General features: G+C 41.0%; 2 protein-coding genes across 3 annotated transcripts; both read right to left on the reverse strand.

Moving 5' to 3' along the window:
• Positions 1 to 423: 423 nt before the first annotated feature.
• Positions 424 to 13,181, reverse strand: chn (charlatan). 2 transcript variants are annotated; one of them, XM_065483841.1, is made up of 10 exons: positions 12,999 to 13,181; positions 6,115 to 6,404; positions 4,593 to 4,801; positions 3,905 to 4,310; positions 2,962 to 3,369; positions 1,990 to 2,169; positions 1,042 to 1,337; positions 896 to 930; positions 522 to 620; positions 424 to 465 (listed from the first exon to the last, which is right to left on the reverse strand). In XM_065483841.1, exons 2-9 carry the CDS (start codon positions 6,331 to 6,333, stop codon positions 574 to 576), a joined length of 1,800 nt encoding a protein of 599 aa, XP_065339913.1. In that variant the 5' UTR covers positions 6,334 to 6,404; positions 12,999 to 13,181; the 3' UTR covers positions 424 to 465; positions 522 to 573. The 2 variants fall into 2 exon arrangements, with proteins under 2 accessions (XP_065339913.1, XP_065339912.1); XM_065483840.1 differs by lacking the exon at positions 896 to 930 and having other exon boundaries at positions 12,999 to 13,174.
• Positions 13,182 to 16,904: 3,723 nt separating this feature from the next.
• On the reverse strand, positions 16,905 to 23,340 carry pigeon (protein). Its single transcript, XM_065484119.1, has 17 exons — positions 23,190 to 23,340; positions 23,003 to 23,130; positions 22,865 to 22,934; positions 22,610 to 22,801; positions 22,507 to 22,556; positions 22,237 to 22,452; positions 22,001 to 22,177; positions 20,647 to 20,803; positions 20,281 to 20,591; positions 19,546 to 19,716; positions 19,288 to 19,479; positions 18,580 to 18,765; positions 18,277 to 18,482; positions 17,597 to 17,811; positions 17,318 to 17,527; positions 17,192 to 17,263; positions 16,905 to 17,130 (listed from the first exon to the last, which is right to left on the reverse strand). Exons 1-17 carry the CDS (start codon positions 23,257 to 23,259, stop codon positions 17,057 to 17,059), a joined length of 2,697 nt encoding a protein of 898 aa, XP_065340191.1. The 5' UTR covers positions 23,260 to 23,340; the 3' UTR covers positions 16,905 to 17,056.
• Positions 23,341 to 24,031: the final 691 nt, after the last annotated feature.

Raw genomic sequence — 24,031 nt, forward strand, 5'->3', positions numbered from 1 at the left:
CAGAGACCTGGCGGCTTACATTTTTACAGTAAAAAATATACACCTCTTAATCATTTTAATAATGTACCTTTGAGGCTACCAAGTTGCACGCATTTTAAAAATGCATGGCTCAACATTTTAGAAGGAAATTAGTTAGTGTTTGGCATTACAGTGCGCTCGCGATCCCTTACTTTTGTTAGAAAACTGTAGAGCGGAGGCTACATTAATGCTTGGCCCTTATTTAATTGGAATACATTTTACTCTTGTTAAAATTAATGCATGGCGCTTACAAAATTGTTGAATTCGCAAATTTGTGTACAGTAGGTGGGTTTTCCGGGTTTTCCAGTCCGAAAATGCTTGTGTAAAAATGAGTGTTTCTTTCGACACTGTATGGCACTCACTCAATGTCAGTTCCACTAGAGAGGTCTGCCTTTTCCATACTACACCGAGTCACTCGTCCTCTATTGCACTGAAGCCGACATTTGTCTGAAATTTGCTCTTAAGAAGCCTCGTTTATATAAAAAAGAGGAAGATATACTCACCAGAATGAATATGTGCCCAAGGAAGGCTGGTAGCACGATAGCCCGACGTTTTTCAGCAAAGTGTTTGGTCGATTGGTATTGGCACGGTATTCCAGGGGACTGCGAATAAGGTAGAAAATTCACCATCAAACATTTTTTTTATGACAGCAAACAAAATCTCTAGAGCAACAAGCACTGCCAATTTCGTTCCGTCTTTATCAATTTCGCCTCACTCGTGCGTGTAGCCTATTCTCCAAATAAAAACTAGGATCAAATTGCAGGCTTGCGCAACGGACATTTAAACCAATTCCAATATTCCGAATTTTCCAGATGAAAATTGCTCAAGCCTTGGATAAAAACATTCATAGAAAACCTGAATGCGTAAAAATAATCACCTGCAGGTGTTGCAACAACTTTTTCTTTTGGCTTGCTCCATGTCAAAGGAAAACGAATTATTCATTGTCACAGCGAAAATCGAAGGCACAATATATATATAATGATGACATGCAAGAAAGGGGACAATGGGAATATATCAACTTACTGGTGCTCTTGCGTGTGCTCGTTGAGGCTGAGCTGGTCGTCGGCGAGGAATTGGCACTTGTTGCACGAGCGCTTGTTGTGCACCTTGAGTACGTGGGTGGCCAGCCGCTCCGAGCGGGCCGCCTTGTAGTCGCACAGGGCGCACACGAAGGGCTTGATGTGTGTGTTCAGGTGCCGCTTCAGGCACCAGTTATCCACGCCGGACCACGTGCAGTAGCAACACGTGTACCGCTTCTCCTTTTGTTCCTTCTGCAGGCCGTTGCTGCTTGAGCCACCCAGACCTGACACATTCTTTTTCTGCAACACGAGACATTTTGCTGAATATTTGTGTGTGGGTGTTGATCCAAAAGATTTTAAGTTCCATTAAAATGATTTTACATTGGCTACTCCCAAGGGGAAACAAATAAGAATGGGAGATTAAAAATTGTAATAGATAAATAATATCATAAAATCAGTTTCATTAAACCCGACATGGTTTGAATTTGAATTTATTTTCGTGTTTTTTATTTCAGCTTGCGCAAAATTTACCCATTGTACTAAATAATTTGTAAGACAAAGAAAGAAATACACATAATTTAGGACTTCAATTTTACTAAAATTTAAAATTCGTTTGACTTCGGCACGCAGCGCGCAAAAGTTTTATAAGTTGCAAATTTTCCCTCTTTATCATAAATATCAAAATTGCTATTTTTCAATTTAGAGTGGAGAAATTCTTTTTTACTGGTTTATCTCTTTTGGGATTGTTGACTTTCTGATAGAAAGCAACTCGCGAGTACTTCCCGCCCAAGATTGCGAACAAAGAACATGGGCTCACGAGCCTCATTGGAGGTCCAGAAAAGGACCACATTTAACTTAAAAGATTAAACAAAAATCATAATAATGCAGCAGGTATTTAAAAATTAAAAGCTTATCCATTCGATGTTTTGGAGAAAGATAATTTTTTGCCTACTTTTGCCACTCCGTTTTGCTGTTGAGGCTGCTGTTGTTTGGACATGTAGGCTTTGGGCTGCGGTGTTCTGATGGGCAGGTTGTAATGTGGAGTCTGCAAAAGATGGTGTTGCTGAGGCTGCAGTTGGTGCATGTGGTGCGCCTGTTGAAAGTGCTGTTGTCCTCCGCTATGGTGCTGTACCTGCAGCAGAAAGGAAGGAATGCCTTTCGTCAATCTGACGCATTAAGTTCCTTCTGGAGAGCATTGAAAAAATTATGTTTGATGGAGTGTTGAATTTTAATTACAAATTTAGACAAGATGGGAACATCGAAAAGTGTAAAAATATCCAAGTGCTAAATTGAAATTCTTCTTAATTTTTTTTTGCTCTTTTTATCCCTGTCCGAGGACCGGAGGACCGGGAAGGGCGCGCACTGCACTAGCACGAATGCTGAAACCCGGGTCCCAATAACACCGCGAACGGATAACATGGGCGCACCAGGCCGCACAGGGGCCCAGCCCACTCAAGGGCCACTTGCCTCCGCACCGAGGACTGCATTGAAACGCTAGACATTCGTCCCGTGAAGCCAAATCACGCATGCTGGAAAGGTGCAAACCAGCAAGTAGCGAGTCGGCGCCGGTGCGCCTCCAAGCCCGTTGAGCAATTTGAGCATTTCGAGTCACTAAACTAACCACTTTTTGCCATCTCTGACATTTGGGTAGCCAGTATTAGATCTCCGAACTGCTCAAATACCTCCCATTGCTTTGACTTTGACACTCCTGAGAATGCCTTAACAATGCAAGCCAACGGGCTGGTAATTTACGTGATCATTTCAAAGGATCTTGAGACACAATTACTTTTAAGCTTAACTTAATTTTTAAATTACAATGAATTTTTGAATGATTGAATATGATCATAGTAAAAATAGTCTGTCTCGCTTTTATACAAGCATACAACAGACAAAACTCAGTCCTGGTTTCCGAAAAAAATCCCACCTGCGGCTGCTGTTGATGCTGCTGCTGTCCAGAGGGTCTTGAGGAGGACGGCTGCGCAGCCGAGTACTTGTGGTAATAGGACATGCCGCTGGCGTTCTTGGGCGGCGCGCGGCGGATCTTGTTGATGTCGTAGGGCTGTTCTCGGTGCATCCGCAAAAAGTGCTTCTTGACGTGGTCGGCCCGGTTGAACTGTTTGCGGCAGATGTAGCAGTGGAATGGCTTCTCGTCCTTGTGGATGTTCTCGTGGCGGGTGAACAGATCGCGTCGGTCCGTCGCGTACGGACAGTAGCCGCAACTGTAGCGCTTCTCCGTCGTTCCGGTCAGGCTGGTGCCCCGCTCGCGGTGGCCTCCGCCTCCAGGGCCGCCTCCGGACGAACCGCCTCCATACTCGTTTTTCACGCTCTCAGCCTGCAAGCAAATCACAATTCCAAATTGAAGGTCAGGTTACTTTATAAGATATAAGAGACGGCCAAATTAAAAATAAACGGAATTAAAAAATCAAATTTTGAAAATTCCCCAGCTGTAGGTAGAAATTTTCCTTTTTGCTTGTATAGTCAGGAAGCGGAAATAAAAACATTCATCTCAAACTAACCAATTTTTTCAATTTCTTTAAACATCATTTCTAACTGAATTAAGTATAATTCCACAAATTTCTGCGCGAATGGGTATAATTCAAATATTAGCTTCAACTCAACAGATAAAAATGTCAACTGTTCATCTTTTCTGGGAAAGTTTAACTATAGCCATTTCAAAAAAAACAAAAATTTTACAATGAATTCAGGAGAAAAGGTAAAAGATTTATGTCATTTTGGACGAGGCTAATTTAAATTTACACTTACGTATTTTAAATATGGACAAAACCTTTTAAAAGGTTTTTAGGTATATCTTCAATGAATAAAGTATTACGATAAAAAAAATGTATGCTAGGGTATAAATTTGGAACCTTTGTTTTCAGTCTCTGCAGGTACTTGGTGACTTCGTCGAGCATCTCCTTCTCCTTCCACAAGGATGAGGCGACCGGCGAGGTGCGGGGGTTGCTGGTTGACTTGTTGAATCGCTCTTCGTCCCCTGGCTCGATCTTGGTCTCGACCTCGTCAGCGCCGCTGCTACCCTCACCCATGTGCTGCTTGGCCACGTGCATTCGCACGGTGCGCGCCATGCCGCTCGTGAACTGACACTGCGGACACTGGTACATGCTCATGTTGCCGTGCGTCGATATCCAGTGGTCGGCGATGCGCCCCAAAACGCCACTGCAGTCACACTCAGAGCATTTGAAGGCCCGCTGCGCGGGGTTGTAGGTGGCGATTTTGCTGCGCGTCCAGTTCAGCTCATCGTCGCTCGCGAACCACCTGAAAAAATGAACGAATGAGCGATAATTCACGGGGAGAATCTTCTTTTAAAGAAAGGCAAAGGCTAAATATTATAGATTTCTCATTTTGGCACGCTGCATAAAAATTACATTATTTGAAATGGTTCAGAAAATTGAACTAACGTGTTTTTTTATTTGTTTTGGCCAAATATATAGTTGTTGCAAATAAAAAAATTTTCCTTCTCAATTCGAATGCAGGACAGTGGTGAGTTTTTATTTTTTAGATTTATTTTTAAGTTGAAAATATGGAAATGAAATTTACCTGTCTACATGTGCAGCGGCCTGTTCGCTCGCCTGAGGCGCTGGAGGTATATTGATGGGCAGTTGGTTGTGTTGAGGGTGCGTCTGGTTTTGGTACTGGTTCTGGCCTCCATTAGCAGTGCCAGGATAGCCAGTCGAGTTCATTGCGGCCACAGCTGGTTGGAAGTTGGTCTGCATGAGCGCTATACTAAAGGCAGCAAGGGCATCCTCCTGAAACAAAAAAAGTTCATTTGAAAACATACATGCAATTTTCTGTGGAATAATAAATATTTTTTATCGGTTCATCTTTTGAGATGAATGAACCCCTGAACAGCGAAAACTCCGCGTCCCAATAACATCGCGAACGAATAACATGGGTGAACTAGCCTCATTGGAGGAAGCCCAGTCCAGAAAAGGACCAGCTGAACTGGGGTCTTTCATTGCAACGCTAGAAAAAAATTCACGCATTCTGGATAGGTGCAAACCAGCAAAAAGCGAGTCGGAAAGCTTTCGCCATCCTGCCAAAACGGAATGGACTCGTCACTGCAGTGACAAGAGTTAAACGTAGGCCCAAACATTGCTCGGATTCTCAAATTGCAAGTGCATGCGCTCAACAATGCGAGCCAATGGCTTGGTTAACTTCATTAACTATAGCCGTTTAATCTTGGAAAAATTGTTGTTTCTTCTAGTTATTTCTATTTCTTTTTTACCATCTTTAAATGATTTGATTGGTTCCATGAATTTCCTTGCGTGTGAAATTGGAATTTAAGCCTATTTTTTTTAGATATATTTACAGTGGCTATTTGCACCCATAAATCAGGAAAAAATGAGGAATGGGTGACTACGAGTGAATCAAATTGAAGAGAAAAATCAAATCACACGCTTTTGTACTTTCGAGCAAACTGTTAGACTCCGCAGGCCTATATATCAATACTTAACTTAACCGTAAAAAATTCTTCGCTGCAGATTTCTGAACAGCGGTCGTTGAAAACATCCGACAGCACCTGCACCTGAGCTTGAAAAGAGAAACAGATAACGAAAAATTTGTCAACCCCCGCCGCTTGCCCTCTATGCAAGAAAACTCCCTCTTCATTTAAAAAATAAATCTTGTTTATCACCAGCTGTCAAAGCGCGGACAGCCAACACATGCACAGAAAGCATCAAAACTTAAAGGGGAAATAAAAATTTTAATAACATTAACTTAATTGCTAAATGCGACTCTGTCTCTTTTCGGGCTTCTGTAATTTAGTATTATTTTTTTAAAAAAATTATTGGGCACTCTACAATCGAAGAATATTTTTGGGCATCCCAATTTTACCTGTTTCAAATCTCGGGCAATGCTTTTACTGTAACGATTCTAGTACAACATATAATCTTAATCTGCATTGAATTACGCGTTTTCTTAAGAATGCAGTGTACCAAGATGATAAAAAGACGCATCCCTCATTCTCTCTTCACAAGCTGCGCATCCCATCAGATACGCAGGTAGAATACAGCACCTCATAGGCATAGGTGCATTTTTTTAAAAGGAACATTGGACATACCTTAATAAAAGGAGCGGTGAGGGTTTGCTCCTCGGCGTACCGGTTGCGGTTATCAACCCCGCTCGGCGCCGAGGTGGTGATAGGCGTCGTTGTCGAGGACCCAGCGTTCGGCGCCGCCGAGCTGGTGGCCAACGCATCCTCACTCGTGCCGTACAGCTTTCGTGTGATTTCCTTGAACATGTCTTCATAGGAGTCCATCGGCACCGCCCCTGAATCCATTCCTCATTGCTAAATTGCAGGCTCGAGCACCCTTAGAAACAGCAGGCTCTCTTTCTCAAACGATCGCACAACTGCAACAACAAATTGACCACAGTTTAATATATGGGTGAAATGATATAACTCAATGAATCATAGGCTTAACAATTTGTGTATTAGTCATAATACTCTTTGCATGAAAATAAATATTCTCTTGGTGGAAGATAAAGACAACACTGTTCCTGTTGAAAATTTGTTTCATTTTGTGTTGTTACAACAAAGTGAGAGTGCGCAAAGTCTTACAAATATTTTCTTTATCAAAATTTATCTGCAACCTATAGAGGAGAGGCTAAGAGTATAATTTCGTTTTTTTAGCGGTATTTTACTAACAAAATTAAATCGCCATAATACAAAAATGCAGGGACAGGCCGTGAAAAACAATTGACTGACCACGTCATTGACTTCACTAAAAAATTGGACAAGTTGATGAATTTCGCGAATCTCGGCCAGTGTTAGAAAAGATGTCTATTTTCTAAAGATATTTACTTTTTCCCGAATGAGTAAACACTTAGAGAATAGAGAATTATCTCTCTTATTTATTATTTATGTATTCATATTTTTTATGAAATTAGTCTGTGAATATCTTTCAACTGCTCTACTTGAGAGAAATTAACCATTTCTTTTTCAGTTTCTAAATAAGATTAAAGAAAACGACATCCAGTTAAAAAATTTCACTGATTTGTGAACAAGAAGTTTGTTAAATTAAGCTGTGTCTCCTTTTGAAAATTTATAAATCAACCTCTTTCTGGAAACGTGCACTTTTGCAAAAGCTTCACATTTATTGCATTCCGCAGTAAAATCTTTTACGGTCAGAGCAGTGAGCCATCATAGAGTGCGCGACGTCCAGAGCATCTTGATTTGCTCGGCCCCGCCTTGCACTTAGTGCAAAAAATGTGACCCTCACGGCCGGTGGATGGGGGCTGCCGGGGGGTTGGGCGCGGATGACGCATTTAATTAAGTGCACGCCCGGCTGGTCGGCCAGCGCTCTTGATGCACCGGCGCTCATTACGCGCCGCGTCGGCACAAGGGCTGACTGCTTGCTCTTTGTCCGGAGAGAGGCGCCACGCACCCCACCAGGCCGCCCACCCTCGCCTCCCTCTTTCACACACTCCCCCTGGCAGCAAAGCAGGCAGGCAGGCACAGTGTTGGGTCTATTGATCGCCAGCCACCCCCTGACTATAAAACTAACTAAAGAAGGGCCAGAAGAGACTCGCTCTCGGGGCGCCCACCCCAAAAACACCCCATCCACCCGCCTGCTCAGGCGGCCGACCAGCGAGAAAAGCGCCAGCAAAAATGGCTCCGCGATAATTGGTAGTCACTCGAATGACTAAATCCACCAAATAATCGAAAGATGCACTTCTCTCGTTAATTATCGCGGTGACCGCAAAAGTAAAAGTTTTCCGTAAACGATAGAGCAGCTTTTAATATCACCTGCAATAGTTGTTCCACTTTGGTGTCAGGTACGGTGTATTGCCAGGAATTTTTCCTGCGAGATAATAGGCTTTTAACACCCTGCGTTGCACATTGCATAAGTGCATACCTGAGTGAGGTCATTCAACACTACAGCCAGAGGTTGAAAGCAACCTTCTGTGACTTTACTGCCGAAATTTTTGATCTCAAAAAGAAAACATATCTTTTTTGTAGAAAAGTAAGAATTTCGTGTGTTCCGTGCAAATCATTATCTAATGTTTGGTATTTTCTAGACCTATTAAAGTTGAAGAAAAAGCTTGGTTATGATAAATTCTCTTAGTCTTTCCAGGCATGAACCCTGTTTGGTCACAAAGACGACCATTTATTTCTTTCGAGGCGATATTTTATCCTCGACCTTAAATTAAAACAATTAGTGTTGAAAAAAATATGTTTGTGCTTTTTGTTCTGATTAAAATTATCTTGAAACATGTTAAGTTTTGGGGCAAAAGAGAAAATGATGCAACCAGTATGGTCTCAAACTATCAGCCTTTAAATTAAGTAACGCAGTGACAGTCAAATGAAAAAAAATGGTATAATTGAAAACTTTCGTTTTCCTTTCCAAAAATAAAAAGGGAAAATGTGCATTATAGAGTGTGACCTCTTGTCATGATCATTTGTTTGGAATGGAGAATGAATAAATAAATTATAAGGAGAAAAACATGATATTTACGTATTTTTGTGGAATAAAACCCATTTTGGAAAATCAAAATTGAGGAAAGAAATGCAATACCATACCGAATTATCAGGTTTATTTTCAGAATATACCTTGTAAACAAAACTGTCACATTTAATTGTAATGCGTGTAATAAAATAAGTTGAACAGGTTATTACAGCGATATCAAGGTACATTTTCAGTTTTTGTGAAGCTAACTGGCAAGGACACATTGCCCAAAGGAGAATTGCTGCCACTATATATTATTTTCCATCCTACACTGCATGCAGAGCACGTGAGCCTAAAGCAAGACAACCGCATTCTTCACTTTGTCGCGAAAGCGCCTAAAAAGCGACGCGTCAAGCCGGGATTTGTGCATATTTCAAAAAGTAAACAAAACGAAAGTGCCGGCTTTTCAAGTGGCAGGCAGCGTTGGGCGGTAAATAATTGAAGCGGGGGCGGCCGCCGTGGGAGCGATTAATTTTTAAGCACTGGCGCGCTAATTTGCATGACAATGGGCATAACTATGCATCTGCAAGCCCCGCGTGCTGCGTGTCGGGGCGCGGGGGCTGCATCGCAGAAAAAGGATATTTCTCGCCCCCCGCTGCACCGACCCTCCGCCCGCCCGCCCGCCACCCGATCAATATAAGACCCTCCCCCACCACCCTCTTTCATACATACCACCCTCGCCCGAGAGAGAAAATCACCCCTGCTGGCGATACGTACGCACACACACACAGTATGCGGGAGGACCGACCGACCGACCCACCCTCGCCGCCCATCAACCCTTGCTGCCTGCCTGCATCTCACCCTCTGCACACACACTCCCATATTGTACACCAAGCAGGCAACCCCTCGCGCTGGAAATTATTTTTCCACCCGACGCAAGGGCCTGCCAGCGAAAGCGGGCACCGGGCGCATGAAGGCAACCGCTTTTTGTCTCCAGCTCGCAGACTGACTGACCACCGTTTTTTCGCTTCTTTCGAGATTCGGCCGCACGCGCGCGTGAGGAGATGATGAATTGCCAGAGTTTTGCGCTTCGCCTCTGTGCCTTACCCTTTTTCTGGTTGGGCAAATTTAATTCCAATTTGAATTGCGAAACGGCGTATCAAATGTTAAGAAAAAAAGAGCTCAAGCGTGCCTAATTCAGCGTGCAATTCAGACCTGGGAAAATGCACAAGTTTTATTTTAGTTTGAGAAGCGCTTTTCAAATGAGTTTTATTTATTCAATTAATTTCTGCGTTTTCTTTTCATAATTTGAAATACAGCCACAGTATCCTCTTATTGATGAAGACATTCCACCCTTTCCATGACAAATTATAATTGCATGTAAAATTTAAAAATATTTTAAAGTTCTAACTTTATGAGGTGCGATCGAAGTATTAAATAATTGCTTTTTGAATGTCCAAATATTTGCCTGAAGTTAAACTAATCGAAAATTCAGAGGTCTCAAATTGCGATGTTTTGACACTGCTATATATGAACAGACTCTACTAGAATATTAAAACAATGGAAAACCGACACAATAGAGAATTTTACTTGATTACTTGAAGTTGGCGAGAAGCTTTTTGATGTCCAGAATTCAATGCAGCGTTGCACTAATAATTTTACGGGTGGTTTATTGTTAGCCAAAAAGTTAACCAAGCTGGTCAGTGGTCCAAACTTTCGCGAATTACGAGAAAAATTTATATTCTGGGGAAATAAATCACGATTTTGAATGGGGAGACAAAGCTCACCACTTGATTAGCATGATAACTTTGTAACCCTTTACCTCGCAACATGGAAAATTTTAGCTTTTTCCTATTTTTTAAGTTAATTTGAAGCTAAGGTAAAACGGATTTTCAATATTTTTCTTAATTAAAGCTTTACTTTAATAAAAGACCTCTGCAAGCAAAGCGCCAGCACTAAAAATTGCCTTTGAGTTTCGAATTACCTATTTTAATTGAGTAGGCAACATTTCAAAAATTTTAGACACTAAATTTCGAAAAATAAAAATGCGCATTTACTTGTCATTACAGGTGCTGTGCAATCATTTAATCACTTTGTTCTCTTTAATCAATTTTTTTGCTTTTTGCATAGTAAATTTAATGGCTGTATAGACAAAGAAAATTAAGTTGTAATCCTATGGTAATAGCTTTCTACCGCAATTTTCTAGTTTTAAAATAAAGTTGATGTGAATGAGGCAATTAACAGTGGGCTAAATCCTTTGCCAACAGAAAAACGCAGGCTTTGATCTGCGCGGCTGATCGGGTTGATTGGTTCGATTTGATTCCTCGAACGTGCCTGACGGTGTGATTGATTGCCAGCAGCCACTTTGCGCCCTTTGTTCGCTACTGCTCGCTTCCTGTCGCCCTTTCTCACTGTCTGCACCACGATTCAAAGGCCGCGTAGTATTACACTGCCCAACTTTCGCCTCCCCTCCGCTCTCTCTCATTTGGAAGGATGATGGAATTGAAAAAAGTGTTGGCCTGCACCTCGCTCGCAGCCACATATTTATTTTTATAATTCAGCAGCACAACAGAGATCAGGATCGGGAGACGGCGCGGTTTTAGTCGCATTGAGCGTCAGTCCTCCCCCAACTGGATTGGAGAGAGAGAGAGAGAGAGAGAGAGAGAGAGAGAGAGAGAGAGAGAGAGAGAGAGAGAGAGAGAGAGGAGCAAAAAAACATCTTTGCTTTTCTTCTGAGGGTCCTGGGTTGCCAAATGTAGAGGGAGACTTTATTCCTGTGTACCTGACAGATAAATAATCATAAACATAATAACTCATAAAGAGTGAATAGGTGCGCGGTAGGAAAAGCTGCGTTGCGATAGGTGAAGATTGAATTAGTGATGCTTCAGGTGAAGGTTGAATTGAATGCAACCAGATCTTTTATACGTTTCATATACAGTAAGTTGTTGATACATTTTCTCAATAAATATTCAGATCTTTTATTATAAAGAAATTTGTTTTTATGCAATATTATTATATAGTAGTTTTAATATAGTGATGCTTAAAATTGTGGTATCGTAATTAAAATCCAAATAAAAATGAGCACTCACAGCAACATTGATTTAAAAATTTGAGACTTATTTTAGTTCTTATTTAATGTAAATGTGTCTATTTAAATTGATGTTATGTTAAAGGAAGCCGCAGTTTGGGTGGCACTACTCCTTCTGAAATTTTTGTTGACCTATAGAGAAAAGAGCAGCCTCTTGATTCATTTGCTCTGTTTTGAAGCTGAAGGATCAAAACGTCGAATTTTCAGCTAACTGCTCACAATTTGAAATTGTGAAACAATCAAGCGTACCAATTTCCATTGGCAAAGCTAAATATTTTAGTAACAAGTCAAACTCTATATAACAGAATTTAAATATTTGCACTTAACCTATGGAAAGTATGTACCTACTACCTAACAATAAACGGAGTTGTGGTGACAAGGCCATAATCAGCGTTGAGTGATTTGTGCAGACCAGATCTTTTGACAAAACTGTACCCATAAGAAAAATAAGTATGATCCACTTCTGAAGCTCAGATTACTGACTTGTTTTTAAGATTTTTCCTTCTAAAGAATGATTTAAATTTCATATATTCACTAACAGCATTTTGGAGCTTGTGACATTGGCCGTGAGTTTTTCGGTCCCCTTGCTATGGACCATTCACGAGATACGCTTGTCACGGGTTTCGTTGTTCAATTTCGTAAAAAAATATCTCTGGCATTGCTCGGCAGGTGAGGCAAAAACTGTGATGAACGATTCAGACTTTTCCATTTCCACAAATGTGAGTAAATGGTCAAAATTTTGTCTCAACCCGTGAAACTTTACGCAGAGTCAATGTTACTGTAATAATTGTGTTAAATTGAATATTCATTCCTTATTATAATAATTGGGGGAGGGGGAGCGTAACGCGTAAAATTGTTTAAAATAAAACTACGCTTTGAGAGACGACTCCTTTAAAATTTTGTGTTCACTTGTTTACCTCATTCTGGGTTTTTATTAAACCAACAAAAAAATTTTGTTGTTATACTGCTCACCCTCTGCAGTATCATAAAAACCAACCTGTTTCACAATAATTTAATTCAATCAGCTCTCGCAGGAAATTCGTTTTGGCGGTTTAAGCCCTTTATTGTTAACTTGTCAACAATTATACTTGTTGCCTGTTGGGAGGTCTGGACACCCTCTACTCCCACAACAAAAGATACCCCCAGAATCTAATAACATGGTTCAAGGGGTTTAAACTGTGTCCCAGCGACTGCAGCTCTCAGGGGGTGGTGGTGAAGGTCACGGGGGAGGGGGTGGGGTGCGAGTGCACCTGTCGGTCAGAGAGCAGAGCGCTCCTACAGCAAATTTATCGTTCGTCCGCGCAGCAGAGTTTGAGTGTCTCGGAATGTTATTTTTTGACGCGGCGTGTACAGCCGGCTCTGGTCCCCCTCATTGTGAGCGAAGAGTGTACATATTGTGCACTGCCTCCCACCACCCCCGCCCACCGCCCGCTTCGGACGTCCGGCCGCGTCCGGGTGGGCGAGCCTCACCTGCTGACAGCCGTCGCACGGTGTTCCGCAGCGGCTGCGGCGCCGATGGCAGCGCGGTGTCCAGTCCAGCAGCACTCGAGGATTCGTCTCACTCTCGCTCCGCCCGCCCGCGCGTCTCTTTAATCCGGTGCTCCTCCGCCGTCGCTCGCTGCACTGCTCCGCATTCGCGACGCACACAACCACGCACTCTGGTCTGGCTGGTGAAACAACCCCCACCCATCATCTCCCTCGCATGCGATAAAGCAAGCACACAGTCGCCTCGTCGGCGGCAAAAGCGCCACCCCCTCCCCCACGGCCGCCGGCGAGCATGCCTCTGGTCTGTTTCTTTCGCTCTCTCGCACGAATTATTTTCTTCGCAGTTCGCACCCTGGGAGGTGGCAGCAAAGTGATGTGACCCCCTTGGGTGGTGTAGTGGGTGGCCGCACTGACCGCATAGATCAGCCGGAACGAATGCCAAATCCAATTGTTAACTGTACTACAAAGATTTATGACTTCGGTGTTCGTTGGCGTCTGCGCTGCTAATTAGGAAATGTCATTCAACACAACGTTTTTGCCAATTCCTTTGAAAAATTTATATATTTTCCACCAAATTTTTAGATTTTTTTTTTAATTTTGCATGTTAACTTTTTCTGTTGCTACTTGAATAATTAATTCGACATATTTCTTCCATCAGGGTTAGGAATTTAATACGAAATCAACTGTGTTTTATCTGAGCGCCTGCGGTTTACTTTAAGGCACCAAAGAGCACACAATTTTGAGCCAAAGTCTAAAACCCGTCAAAATTACTTAAATGCTAAATATACATACATAAATAAGGTTTTGTAAAAAATGTTTTTTTTTTTCGAGGAAAATTTTTTACTTCATGAAGAGGGCTGCAGGAGTAGCTAGCAAGGAGGAACATAGTTCGTATTTGTCTCACAAGAAAGAATAAATGTTTGTTGCATGTTTGAGTTTAGCCAAGTAGCTGTCAGTTTATACCGAAAAATTTAAGATGATTTGGAGTGAATCACAACCCTACTTTTTTGGCATCATATATTTTCAATTCAGTTTAGGCGGGTATTTGATATATAGCATAAATCAGCGGTTCAGTAGGTTAAAAATTGTGGAAGGAGATCATCAATTTAATAATTCAGAGCACTGGTTTATATTACAATTTTGGCTAATCCCAAGTCTCGTCAGCAAACCTGGCTATTAAAATACCAACAAGTCGACCACATCTGCGTGAAGACCAAAGAATATTTTCTAAGGTGCAAGCAAGGCTCGTTCACAGCCCTAACTGGTTTTCTCTGTTTTTGACTCCTCGGCAGCAATTTATAAAACTTCTCTTAACGACAGCTAGTTTCCTTTCATTTAAAAAAAATAATTATCAACACAATGAAATACATTGGCTGAGGCGGTTTTTCGCCAGAGGGTTGATGAGTCAGTTTGGACCTTAAAATAGCAAAAATTGCCGGCCTTTTAAGTTGATTTTATGTTAAATTTATAAAGGCTGAGTTTCTCAAGACTGAATTTTCATAAAAGGAGCAGTTATTTGCGAGATTGGAGGTCGATTGGACGCGATTTTTCAGCGTTGAAATTTTTAGGTGGCAGTCATATTTGCTTAAAGTACTTGTTAATAGAAGGTGAAATTCCAAATTTGAAGCTCGGGAATGGGGGCGTTCCCTATTTTTTCGGTATCTCAAAAATACCCGAAAAACGAATTCAGTTAATGAATTCTAAACTGCAACTCTTGACTGCGTTGAGGTATCACCTTGAAATTTTCACTGCCTAACCTAGTTTTTAATCCTGAACAACTTTTGCATTTGCAAAAAATTCGCAGGTCGAAGGTCAAGGTCACCTTTTGCGACCTTTTTTTGAAAATTCAAAATTAAGGGATGATAGCCCCCTACGATTTTTTTGGGGTTCAGGGCTGAAATGTAGCCCGTGAAATTCTGCACAAGTACACCAAGTTTCATAGGTGCAATCGCGATACTTTTGCTGCAATTTGAATTTGAAGTTTGAAAACCTGCTCGAGGCCGCTTGACCGCGCATGCACTCAGAGCGGCGAGTTCGCCTCTCGTTCTTCGAGTTGATTTTTTTCGCATTTCACTTGCTTAGAAACACCAAGAGGGCCTAGGGTAGACCAATGAAGGTCGAAATCGACCTTCAGGGTCTGTCCCTGACGTGACCCTGAGATAAAAAATTTCGAAAATTTCCAATTTCATCGAACTTAGTGTCTTTTTATAGGTTTTCACCCCTGTACAGCTCAAATATACAGCCAAAATTGCTGAATTATAATCCTGAAACCGGTTCTTGAAGTAATTGTGGTAGCCATTCATCCAGACGTGATGTGCAAAATGGTCAAAATTTTAAAATCTTTAATTTATGATTTGATTCTTCTGTTTAGTACACACAAAGTTCATATTGAGTGTTAAAAATTAACGATTGTTTTTTTAAAAAAAAAAGTTTAAAAATTTATGTAGAGCAAATAACAAATGAATTACATGTTTAAAATTTTTTATTTGAAAAAGAAAGGAAACACAAATTTTTGGTTTTTAAAAGTGGCTTATTTGCCAGTGCATTTAATAACATTTTTTCATAGTATTAAGCATAAGATCCTTTATTATTAACACACATATTATGAACTTCATGTGTGCAAAATAGAAGCATCTTTTCATAAATTAAAGATTTTAAAATTTTGACCATTTTGCACATCACGTCTGGATGAATGGCTACCACAATTACTTCAAGAACCGGTTTCAGGATTATAATTCGGCAATTTTGGCTGTATATTTGAGCTGTACAGGGATGAAAACCTATAAAAAGACACTTAAGTTCGATGAAATTGGAAATTTTCGTAATTTTTTATCTCAGGGTCACGTCAGGGACAGACCCTGAAGGTCGATTTCGACCTTCATTGGTCTACCCTAGGCCCTCTTGGTGTTTCTAAGCAAGTGAAATGCGAAAAAAATCAACTCGAAGAACGAGAGGCGAACTCGCCGCTCTGAGTGCATGCGCGGTCAAGCGGCCTCGAGCAGGTTTTCAAACTTCAAATTCAAATTGCAGCAAAAGTATCGCGATTGCACCTATGAAACTTGGTGTACTTGTGCAGAATTTCACGGGCTACATTTCAGCCCTGAACCCCAAAAAAATCGTAGGGGGCTATCATCCCTTAATTTTGAATTTTCAAAAAAAGGTCGCAAAAGGTGACCTTGACCTTCGACCTGCGAATTTTTTGCAAATGCAAAAGTTGTTCAGGATTAAAAACTAGGTTAGGCAGTGAAAATTTCAAGGTGATACCTCAACGCAGTCAAGAGTTGCAGTTTAGAATTCATTAACTGAATTCGTTTTTCGGGTATTTTTGAGATACCGAAAAAATAGGGAACGCCCCCATTCCCGAGCTTCAAATTTGGAATTTCACCTTCTATTAACAAGTACTTTAAGCAAATATGACTGCCACCTAAAAATTTCAACGCTGAAAAATCGCGTCCAATCGACCTCCAATCTCGCAAATAACTGCTCAAAGAGAATCAAAATTTTCAAGGAAAGTCATTTGAATTTAATTTAAAGCCCTATAGTTAACAAGAAAAAAACGAATATTTCCAATCACTGAAAATGCGAATTAATCGCAAAAAATTCCTACGTAATTTTGTTTCAATACACCTAAACCGCGTACAACGTACAAAACGTTCATATTTCTTGTTGTAAAATCGTTTAGCAATGTCCAAACAATAATTAACAATCCAAAGCCACTAAAAACAAACTAATTTAAGCTATTATTTGCTGATAGTATCTAATTATACTAGTTTAAATATTGTATTTTACAATTCACTCATACCCTCTTTGCTATAAAAACGATGCATATGCGAAACATAGATGTTGGCCAATTTTAGAATTTTGTTTTGTGGAAAGTGAAATGCAATGATATGATTCATACTAACTGGAAGTGTATATTTTTTTAAACAAGAAATTTTTAAAAATACAGCCACATTAATAGGAATTAAATCACATAAAAAAAGCTCAAAAGTAAAGTAAAAACTGTACCATAAAATTTGATTTTTTGGTATCTTCCTGCGGAGTTAGATAAGGAAGTCTTCTGTTGAGGTGATTGTAGCCTCCACAAGAAGAGGGATGTCTAGTTCAGTTAAACTTGCTGCAATTCAGAAGGAATTTAGCATTTAATCGCAGGTCTAGATAATGCTGATCCTCCCTACCTTTAGCAGTCAGCAAATCAAGAAACGTGTCCAGCGGAGACAGCCGGTCCGCTGATGGAAATGCAGCAATCCCTAGATTAACTTTGATCAAACCAAAACCCTCGAGAGATCATATTATAAATGCACCTCTTGAGGAAATGTTTCGCCGTTGCGTGACCTGCCTGTGGTCCCTGTTGGCCGACTCTCCAGACAGCAGCAGCAGGGCGTGCTCCCTGGCGCGGTACATGTAGCTAATTGGGTGACCCCACTGGTTCAAAATGCGTCTGGCCCTCGTCCGCGGAAGCAACTGCAGCAGGCCCACCTTGTAGCTAACGCCCAGCCTCTTCTCCGTCATGTCTGACAATGAGAATCAAGTTGAAGCGTTAAGGGTCAAAGGGTGATTAATCAAGTTGGCTGTTAGCTCACCTCCAAATATGGCCTTGATGGCATCAACGTGCAACTCAAACACGTGTCGACGCGTGTACTGCAGGAAGTGCGGCCACGGCAGCGTTCTGTAGCCCAGGTAGGCAAAGAAGGAAGTGAAGCCTTGCGGGACGGGAAAAGCCAATGCCTCAGCACAGTAAAGGAAGCGTTCCATCATAATGAACAAGGCCTTTCGTCGATTTTCGTCAAGTTGATCACTGCGGAATCAATGCATGTGTGAGTGAAATGGTTCACAGATAAAAAAACAAAACACTTGAATTTCGCACTGAAATAAAATAAAAATCAAACGTTCAACATATCAACAATAATTACAAAAGTGCTAGAATTTTTTAAGATATTGGGCAGACCAAATCTCAACCAGTGTAATTTTGGAACCATGTTCTTGTGTTTATAATTTTTACCACTAAATAGGGCTTCAAATAACCATAACTGGTTGGATAAATAAATTGGTGCTCTTAGCAATGAGGAAACATAATATCCAGATTTTACTTCAACATTCCAACAGTGGCTTCTTCGATAAAATCTGCCTTTTGAAATTAAATATTTTTGTAACAGAGCAACGGCAGTTATTTTTACCAACCATTATTGCCATTTGCATTACAAATTGAAAGAGTTTTTAGTTAGTAACAAACGTGAGAGGATTAATGTGAAGAAGAACTTACATGAGAAGAAATCCCTTGTCTCCGTGTTTTTGCACCTCAACGCCGGCACATGCAGCCAAGAGGCGACACACCTGGCGTGACGCTTCCAGCTGCGCTCCGACAAACCGAGTCGCGACAGCGTGGACATGCATCGGTGATGGACAGAAAATGGGCCGAGGGCCCTGAGTGGCGCCCTTCAGCAGGTGCATGCTCAACTCGCGCAAGTTCTGTGTTAGTGGAAAATTCATTCGTATGCTTTGTTAAATTGGTCAGTTGTTAAAGAGCCAGTCAGTGCAAAATTTAAAGAGCAAAGAGAGGACTCACCACAGCAACCACGTACTCCTGCTTGCTGGCCGTGCACGTTTCCGATTCTTGAAACGGCAGCTGGCTGTTGAAGCTTTCTTTGCCACCCTCGCGGCTGCTGCGTACTAAATCAGGCAATGCGGACGAAATGGAACAGATCCCCGCGCCTGGCGAAAGGGGAGTGCTGCTTCTGGACAGAGCTTCAGGCTGGAAAATTTAATAAATAATAAATAGGACTCCCAAAAAAGAAGTACGCAGAACAAACTATTTTTTCGCCTCTCTGCTCAGCACATTTGCTATGAGCTCACTGGGTCCCAATAACAACGCCGAGCAGATAACAAGGGGTCTTGAGTGGCAGCAGAGGAGCTTGGGCCTAACGTGGCCATCTTTTCGCCTCCCCGTAACGAGCTCTTTTATTTAAAAACCAGACATTTAGTAATAACAAATTTTGTCCCTAAAGCCACACGAAAGGTGCGAAAACCAGCAAAAGCGCTAGAGTGCCTCTATGCCTGTAGAGCTTTTTGATACTTGACTCACTTAATTAGCCACCTTTTGCTAACTCTGACATTGGGCAGCCAGGAAAAGATCCCCAAAATGCTAAATCACCCACTGCTGTCACTCTTCCAGGGTAATATTAACATAATGCGAGCCAACAGGAAGATAAAACACTTGTAATAGTGTTTTAAATTTTAAATTGACAGAGTTTGCACCGATTAATTCCTACTTCACCTGATAGCACAGTAATGAGAGCATCAGCTTGTCTGCCACATGGCTAGGACTGAACCTTTCACTGGGTTTGCTGTGAGCAGCGTCCCACAGTCTGGTCCAGGTGTCTGCTCTGTAGGGCACCAGTCTCTGTTGCGGCGACAGTAGAGTCATTGCCGTGTTCCACAACTCCTTTTGCTGCAGCCAAACGACACCCTGGAGGCCGAGGAAATGAAAATACGGTTTTCCAATGTTCTATGGTAGTTTTAAACAATTTCTTACAGCTCTGGGCTGCTTGCTGGCCGTGGTGAGCGGTAGAATTGAGATCAGAGGAAGAGCGTCGTTGGGGATGTTTCTTGTTGCATTGGCGTAAGCTGTGCCGACCAGCAGTTCTTGAATCAACTTGGCGGTTGTCAGGTTCCTTGACTCCGATTTCACCAGCCACTTCATTAGCTGCAAATATTGAATATTGCTTTAAAATGTACTCTGCTACTTTGTCCAAACTACAACTGACGAGATAGGCCGCCACCAAATTTTTAGTAAGGAAAATTCGACCAATTTATATTTTAATAATCTTACGGAAGATAAAATAGCACTAAGTTGCTGGTAAAAAAATTAAACGACATTGTAATATAGCTGAATTTAAATCTATAGTGTGCAGGGACAAAGAGTTAAATTACAGAATCAATTGGAGCTTTGGTTTGTATTGCAATTTCAGCTAATCCTAGGCCTGTTCATCAGCAAACCTGGATATTGAAATGCCCACCGGTCGTCTGGCACATCTACACACAGACTGACTGAAGAATATTTTCAACAAGGAAAGCGCGGCTCATTTTAAAAACTGGCATGGATATGTCCAGTTTTGCAATCAAATTACTTTTTCGAATCTATCCCAATAATAAATTTACACATGACGCAAAATCTACCATCTTTAATTTAAAGGCACCCAATAATTTTTCCCATATTTTTTTTTCTATTCAAAATCATTCACATCTGGTTTACTAAAGATAAACTCACGTCTGAAACCGTCTCATAGTCGTGGTAGTGCTGCAGCAGTTGATGCAGGATGGCAATTCTGTTCTGGCAGCTGTGGTCAAAGCGAAAGCTCATGGACAGCTGGCTCTTGGTGACCTTGACAGTGAACATTTCGAGACTAGACAGATCAAGCATAAGCGCCCCTAGCTTGACCGGTGCGTTGTTCAGTGGAGAAGGATACAGCGGGAGGGTGAGAGGGGGAGAAATTATCACGTGGTTGCATGGTTCGTGTGCCGAGCCGATGTCAAGCAGGTGCGTGAAGAGATCTGAGGCGAACACCAGCAGGTGTTGTTCTGAAAAAGAGTTTGATTTTAATGTCTGACTTTGCGGTTAGGAGGTTAGGGTTACCTCCGTGCAGGACAAAGGTTGGCAGGACATTGTACGCCAGGTTGGCTGGGACGTCAGAGATGACGCACTCGATCACACAGCAATGGTGGAGTGCTGTCACTGAATAGGCAAAATTGACGCAATCATCCTCATCGATCTCCACGTCGCCTTCCTTTCCCTGAGGAAACAAAAAAAATTGTTTGAAATAAATGTGGAAATTTTAATCTTTCCATAGTGTTAAATAAATAATTAAAAAATGGAACGAAAAAGTAATTAAGAGTATTAACATTTAAAATCTTCATATTACAAAAAATATGCTACAGATACATATAATTTGTAATTCTAATATCAATTTAGGTTTTTAATTTTTGTAACAACCTCCATGTGCAGTAAATAAATAATAAAAAATTAATAAAAAAGCTATTTCTTGATTCCTGGTACCTTTGTTAGCTAATATCACTTATTTTCTATTTGTTTTGTGGTATTACTCGGACATATTCAGCTGAACTTCAGCTCCATCCCCTCGCTGTTTCACCAAGAGACACTCAGCCGCGCGTGAAACGAACACCACCACCGGCCAACACCACTTCTTCGACCTGAGGGACCCTACTGCTCCATTGCAGCCCCCTCTTGTCTTCAAAATTGCATTACCAACTCGCCCTGAGTGTGAGCTAGACCATTTCTCGAGAACATGACTGTTTTCCAAGCGACCTGACGACCGAAACGACCGCGCTTCTATAGGTTACAACTACTTGGTGCGTGACAAGCCCCAAATTTGATCTGTCAAATGACGGGGACAACGCCCTGACACCCATCATCGACTCTTTCAACCCTGACTTCTGGACAACCTGTCTCACAAGAGGAACTGATTCTCCCAACTACTTGGTGCTAAACACTTCCAGACGTATCCTAAGTAAGTTCTAGATTCCCAAGTTCCAGAAGATTTAAATCCAATTTACTCTTACCACATTGACTTTAATCAATTATTCTTATAAAGAGACAAATTACTGTTCTAATTAATTGATGAAATACTAATTTACTGTAAATTACAATATAGATAAACCCAATTTCATTCCGATTAATAGTAAACAGCGATAACAATTCTAATAAACTCTAAATTGCGACACGAAGTTTGAACACCAGATTTCAGGACCCCACGTTGATTTTGTCGGATTTTGTGAAATTAAGTTTATCAGTTGAATTGAAGTCACTTGTTATTGAAATCATCCGTGTTTCACTCAACTAACCCAAAATCCTAGAGATTCAATATTTTAACTATTTAATTAGTACTTGTTTCATAGTCTATTCTTAGGCATGTTGAATTATTTCCCTTTTGGTACTGTACTTAAAAGCAAATTAATAATAATGAGCTTACATAGTAGATGTAATGATGACAAACGTAGGCCAGTCCCTTACTGTTGCAAATGATGGACAGCTCCAGAGTGTTATCATGGATCTTCAATGGCACTGGATTTTCACAATACTGATTTTCTGGTCCAGGAAGCCCAACCGGGGGCGCTGTCCCTTCTGGCAGGTTCAAAGGGATGTTGAGCTGCACAAAAGCAAAGTTCAAAAGGCGTTCTTTTGCGTCTTGTGTGTCAAAGAATATACCACTGTCTCGTGGGGCAAGTCGTCGTGGAACTGCAGACAGGAGAGGGAAGGTTGAGGAGGTCGAGTGACGCGTTCAAACTCGTCCTCTTCGCCCTGCATGAGCCTAGAAGGTGCCGCTTTGACGCTCACATAAAACAGACTCTGCAAATGCGGGTCCCACTGTGCCCAACTGAATTGCCTCACTATTATGTCTGAAGAGATTGAACTAGACTGGAACTGCAGAGAATTCTTAGCATGCAAGTAACCCTATACAAGGTGACAACATCTTACCCATTTGTCATCAGCAGTCTTTGACAGCTCAACCTGGTTCAGAGTTATATCTAGAAATAAAAAAGTTTAGAAATATTCAATGCCGGGCTAAAAATTATAGTACTTTGCTGGTGCATGAAGACTAGAAACTTTTCCTTTAGCTTTATATCATCGGTTGTACAAACGGGATCTTTGGTCCTGTGTAAAAACTGGATGGCGGCCTGGGTCGGGGAGGAGGAAATTCTGTTCTCCTTTCTCTCATGAACTGAAGTGAGGAAGATTTCGTAGAGATCATTTCCAGTCTTGACTGTGTAGCCTGATAAAATGATTATTATTTATAACAACTGGACATGATTCCATTGATAAAGAGTTTATTTACCGATTAAGGATTTATTTTTGTTGACTGTGGCTTGCACCAAGCACCTCTTTTCGCCAAAATTGTGCAGTATCTTGGAGAAAAAATTCAATTAAATCATATTATATATGTAATATTTACATATAGATAATTGTTGCCCACCTTTAAGTTTTTGTACTCTAAATCAACGAATCCAACTCTGGTGTGGGAGTCCTTCAGCATGCCATCCTTGCTTTCCCAGGACAGGACAAATCCATCCTGCTCTTGACCCAGCACCTTCCAATTCGCAGCTGATACAAAATAAATTAGGCACATGAAACCAAGGGCGGACGTGCGAATGAACCCTCACCATTGCTGCACTTGTTAGTATCGAATAGGAGTTTGTTAAACTTTTCCTCCAGGCTTTCCTGGCTTAACATCCTGCACTAATGTTGAGTGTTGACAATTGCAGCAGGCAGGCACAGGCAAGGTCTGTATGGCAACCCTTCTCGACATTGATCTTCGCTCCGCAAACAAAACAAATGTTGATTGGACGAAGATATCAATGTAACGCTCTGATTGGCTCATTTATCAGAGCTAGCATGTGGATGGCGCGAAAATTCTTTACAACTCCAATGCTTTTTCAGCTTCATATCACGAGTTTGGTATGCAGGTTAATTTTTATTTTACTCACAATCAGATATAAATAGAACTAAAATTTAATAATTAAAAATTTCGCTCAGCTTTTTTTCTAAATATGAGCTAAGATGGCTAAGAGTAAAATAGCTGATAGCTTTTGAAAAATCAAGAGAGCGAGATATATAAAATTGAATTATTGCGTTTAAAAATTAGCAACAAAACCTATAAGAGTGGTTTATCGTATAGTTATATTTTTAATAGTTATCAAAATTGAAAACATAAGAAGCCAAAATATTATGTTGGCTATTTTATTTCTACCATTTTCCTTTCTTCCTACCCAAAAAGGTAACTTTGTCGATCGCTTCTATTCATTTTATCGTTTTATCTTGTCGTTGAAACAATCATTACTATATAGAAGTATTATTTTTTGCTACTCTATTTATAAAGTTTGATATTTTGGTGGAAAAGAGGAAATAAAAGCAGTCGTCTAAGCAGTTAGATTGGTTTTATTTCATTGGAAAACCCTTACAATGAGACGGGAGGTCAATTTCTCCTCGCAAGTTCTTACACAAC

Source organism: Cloeon dipterum, chromosome 3, assembly GCF_949628265.1.
Source record: "Cloeon dipterum chromosome 3, ieCloDipt1.1, whole genome shotgun sequence".
Lineage (NCBI taxonomy): Eukaryota > Metazoa > Arthropoda > Insecta > Ephemeroptera > Baetidae > Cloeon > Cloeon dipterum.

Coding starts and splice junctions, on each gene's coding strand:
- chn (XM_065483840.1), bottom strand. CDS start 6,333: ATGGATTCAGGGGCGGTGCCGATGGACTCCTATGAAGACATGTTCAAG. Junction 1,338..1,989: donor AGCAAAACGGAGTGGCAAAA/GTAGGCAAAAAA, acceptor CTCGTGTTGCAG/AAAAAGAATGTGTCAGGTCT. Junction 621..1,041: donor GAGCACACGCAAGAGCACCA/GTAAGTTGATAT, acceptor CCTTATTCGCAG/TCCCCTGGAATACCGTGCCA.
- pigeon (XM_065484119.1), bottom strand. CDS start 23,259: ATGTTAAGCCAGGAAAGCCTGGAGGAAAAGTTTAACAAACTCCTATTC. Junction 23,131..23,189: donor TACTAACAAGTGCAGCAATG/GTGAGGGTTCAT, acceptor ATTTTGTATCAG/CTGCGAATTGGAAGGTGCTG. Junction 22,802..22,864: donor CAAAAATAAATCCTTAATCG/GTAAATAAACTC, acceptor TCATTTTATCAG/GCTACACAGTCAAGACTGGA.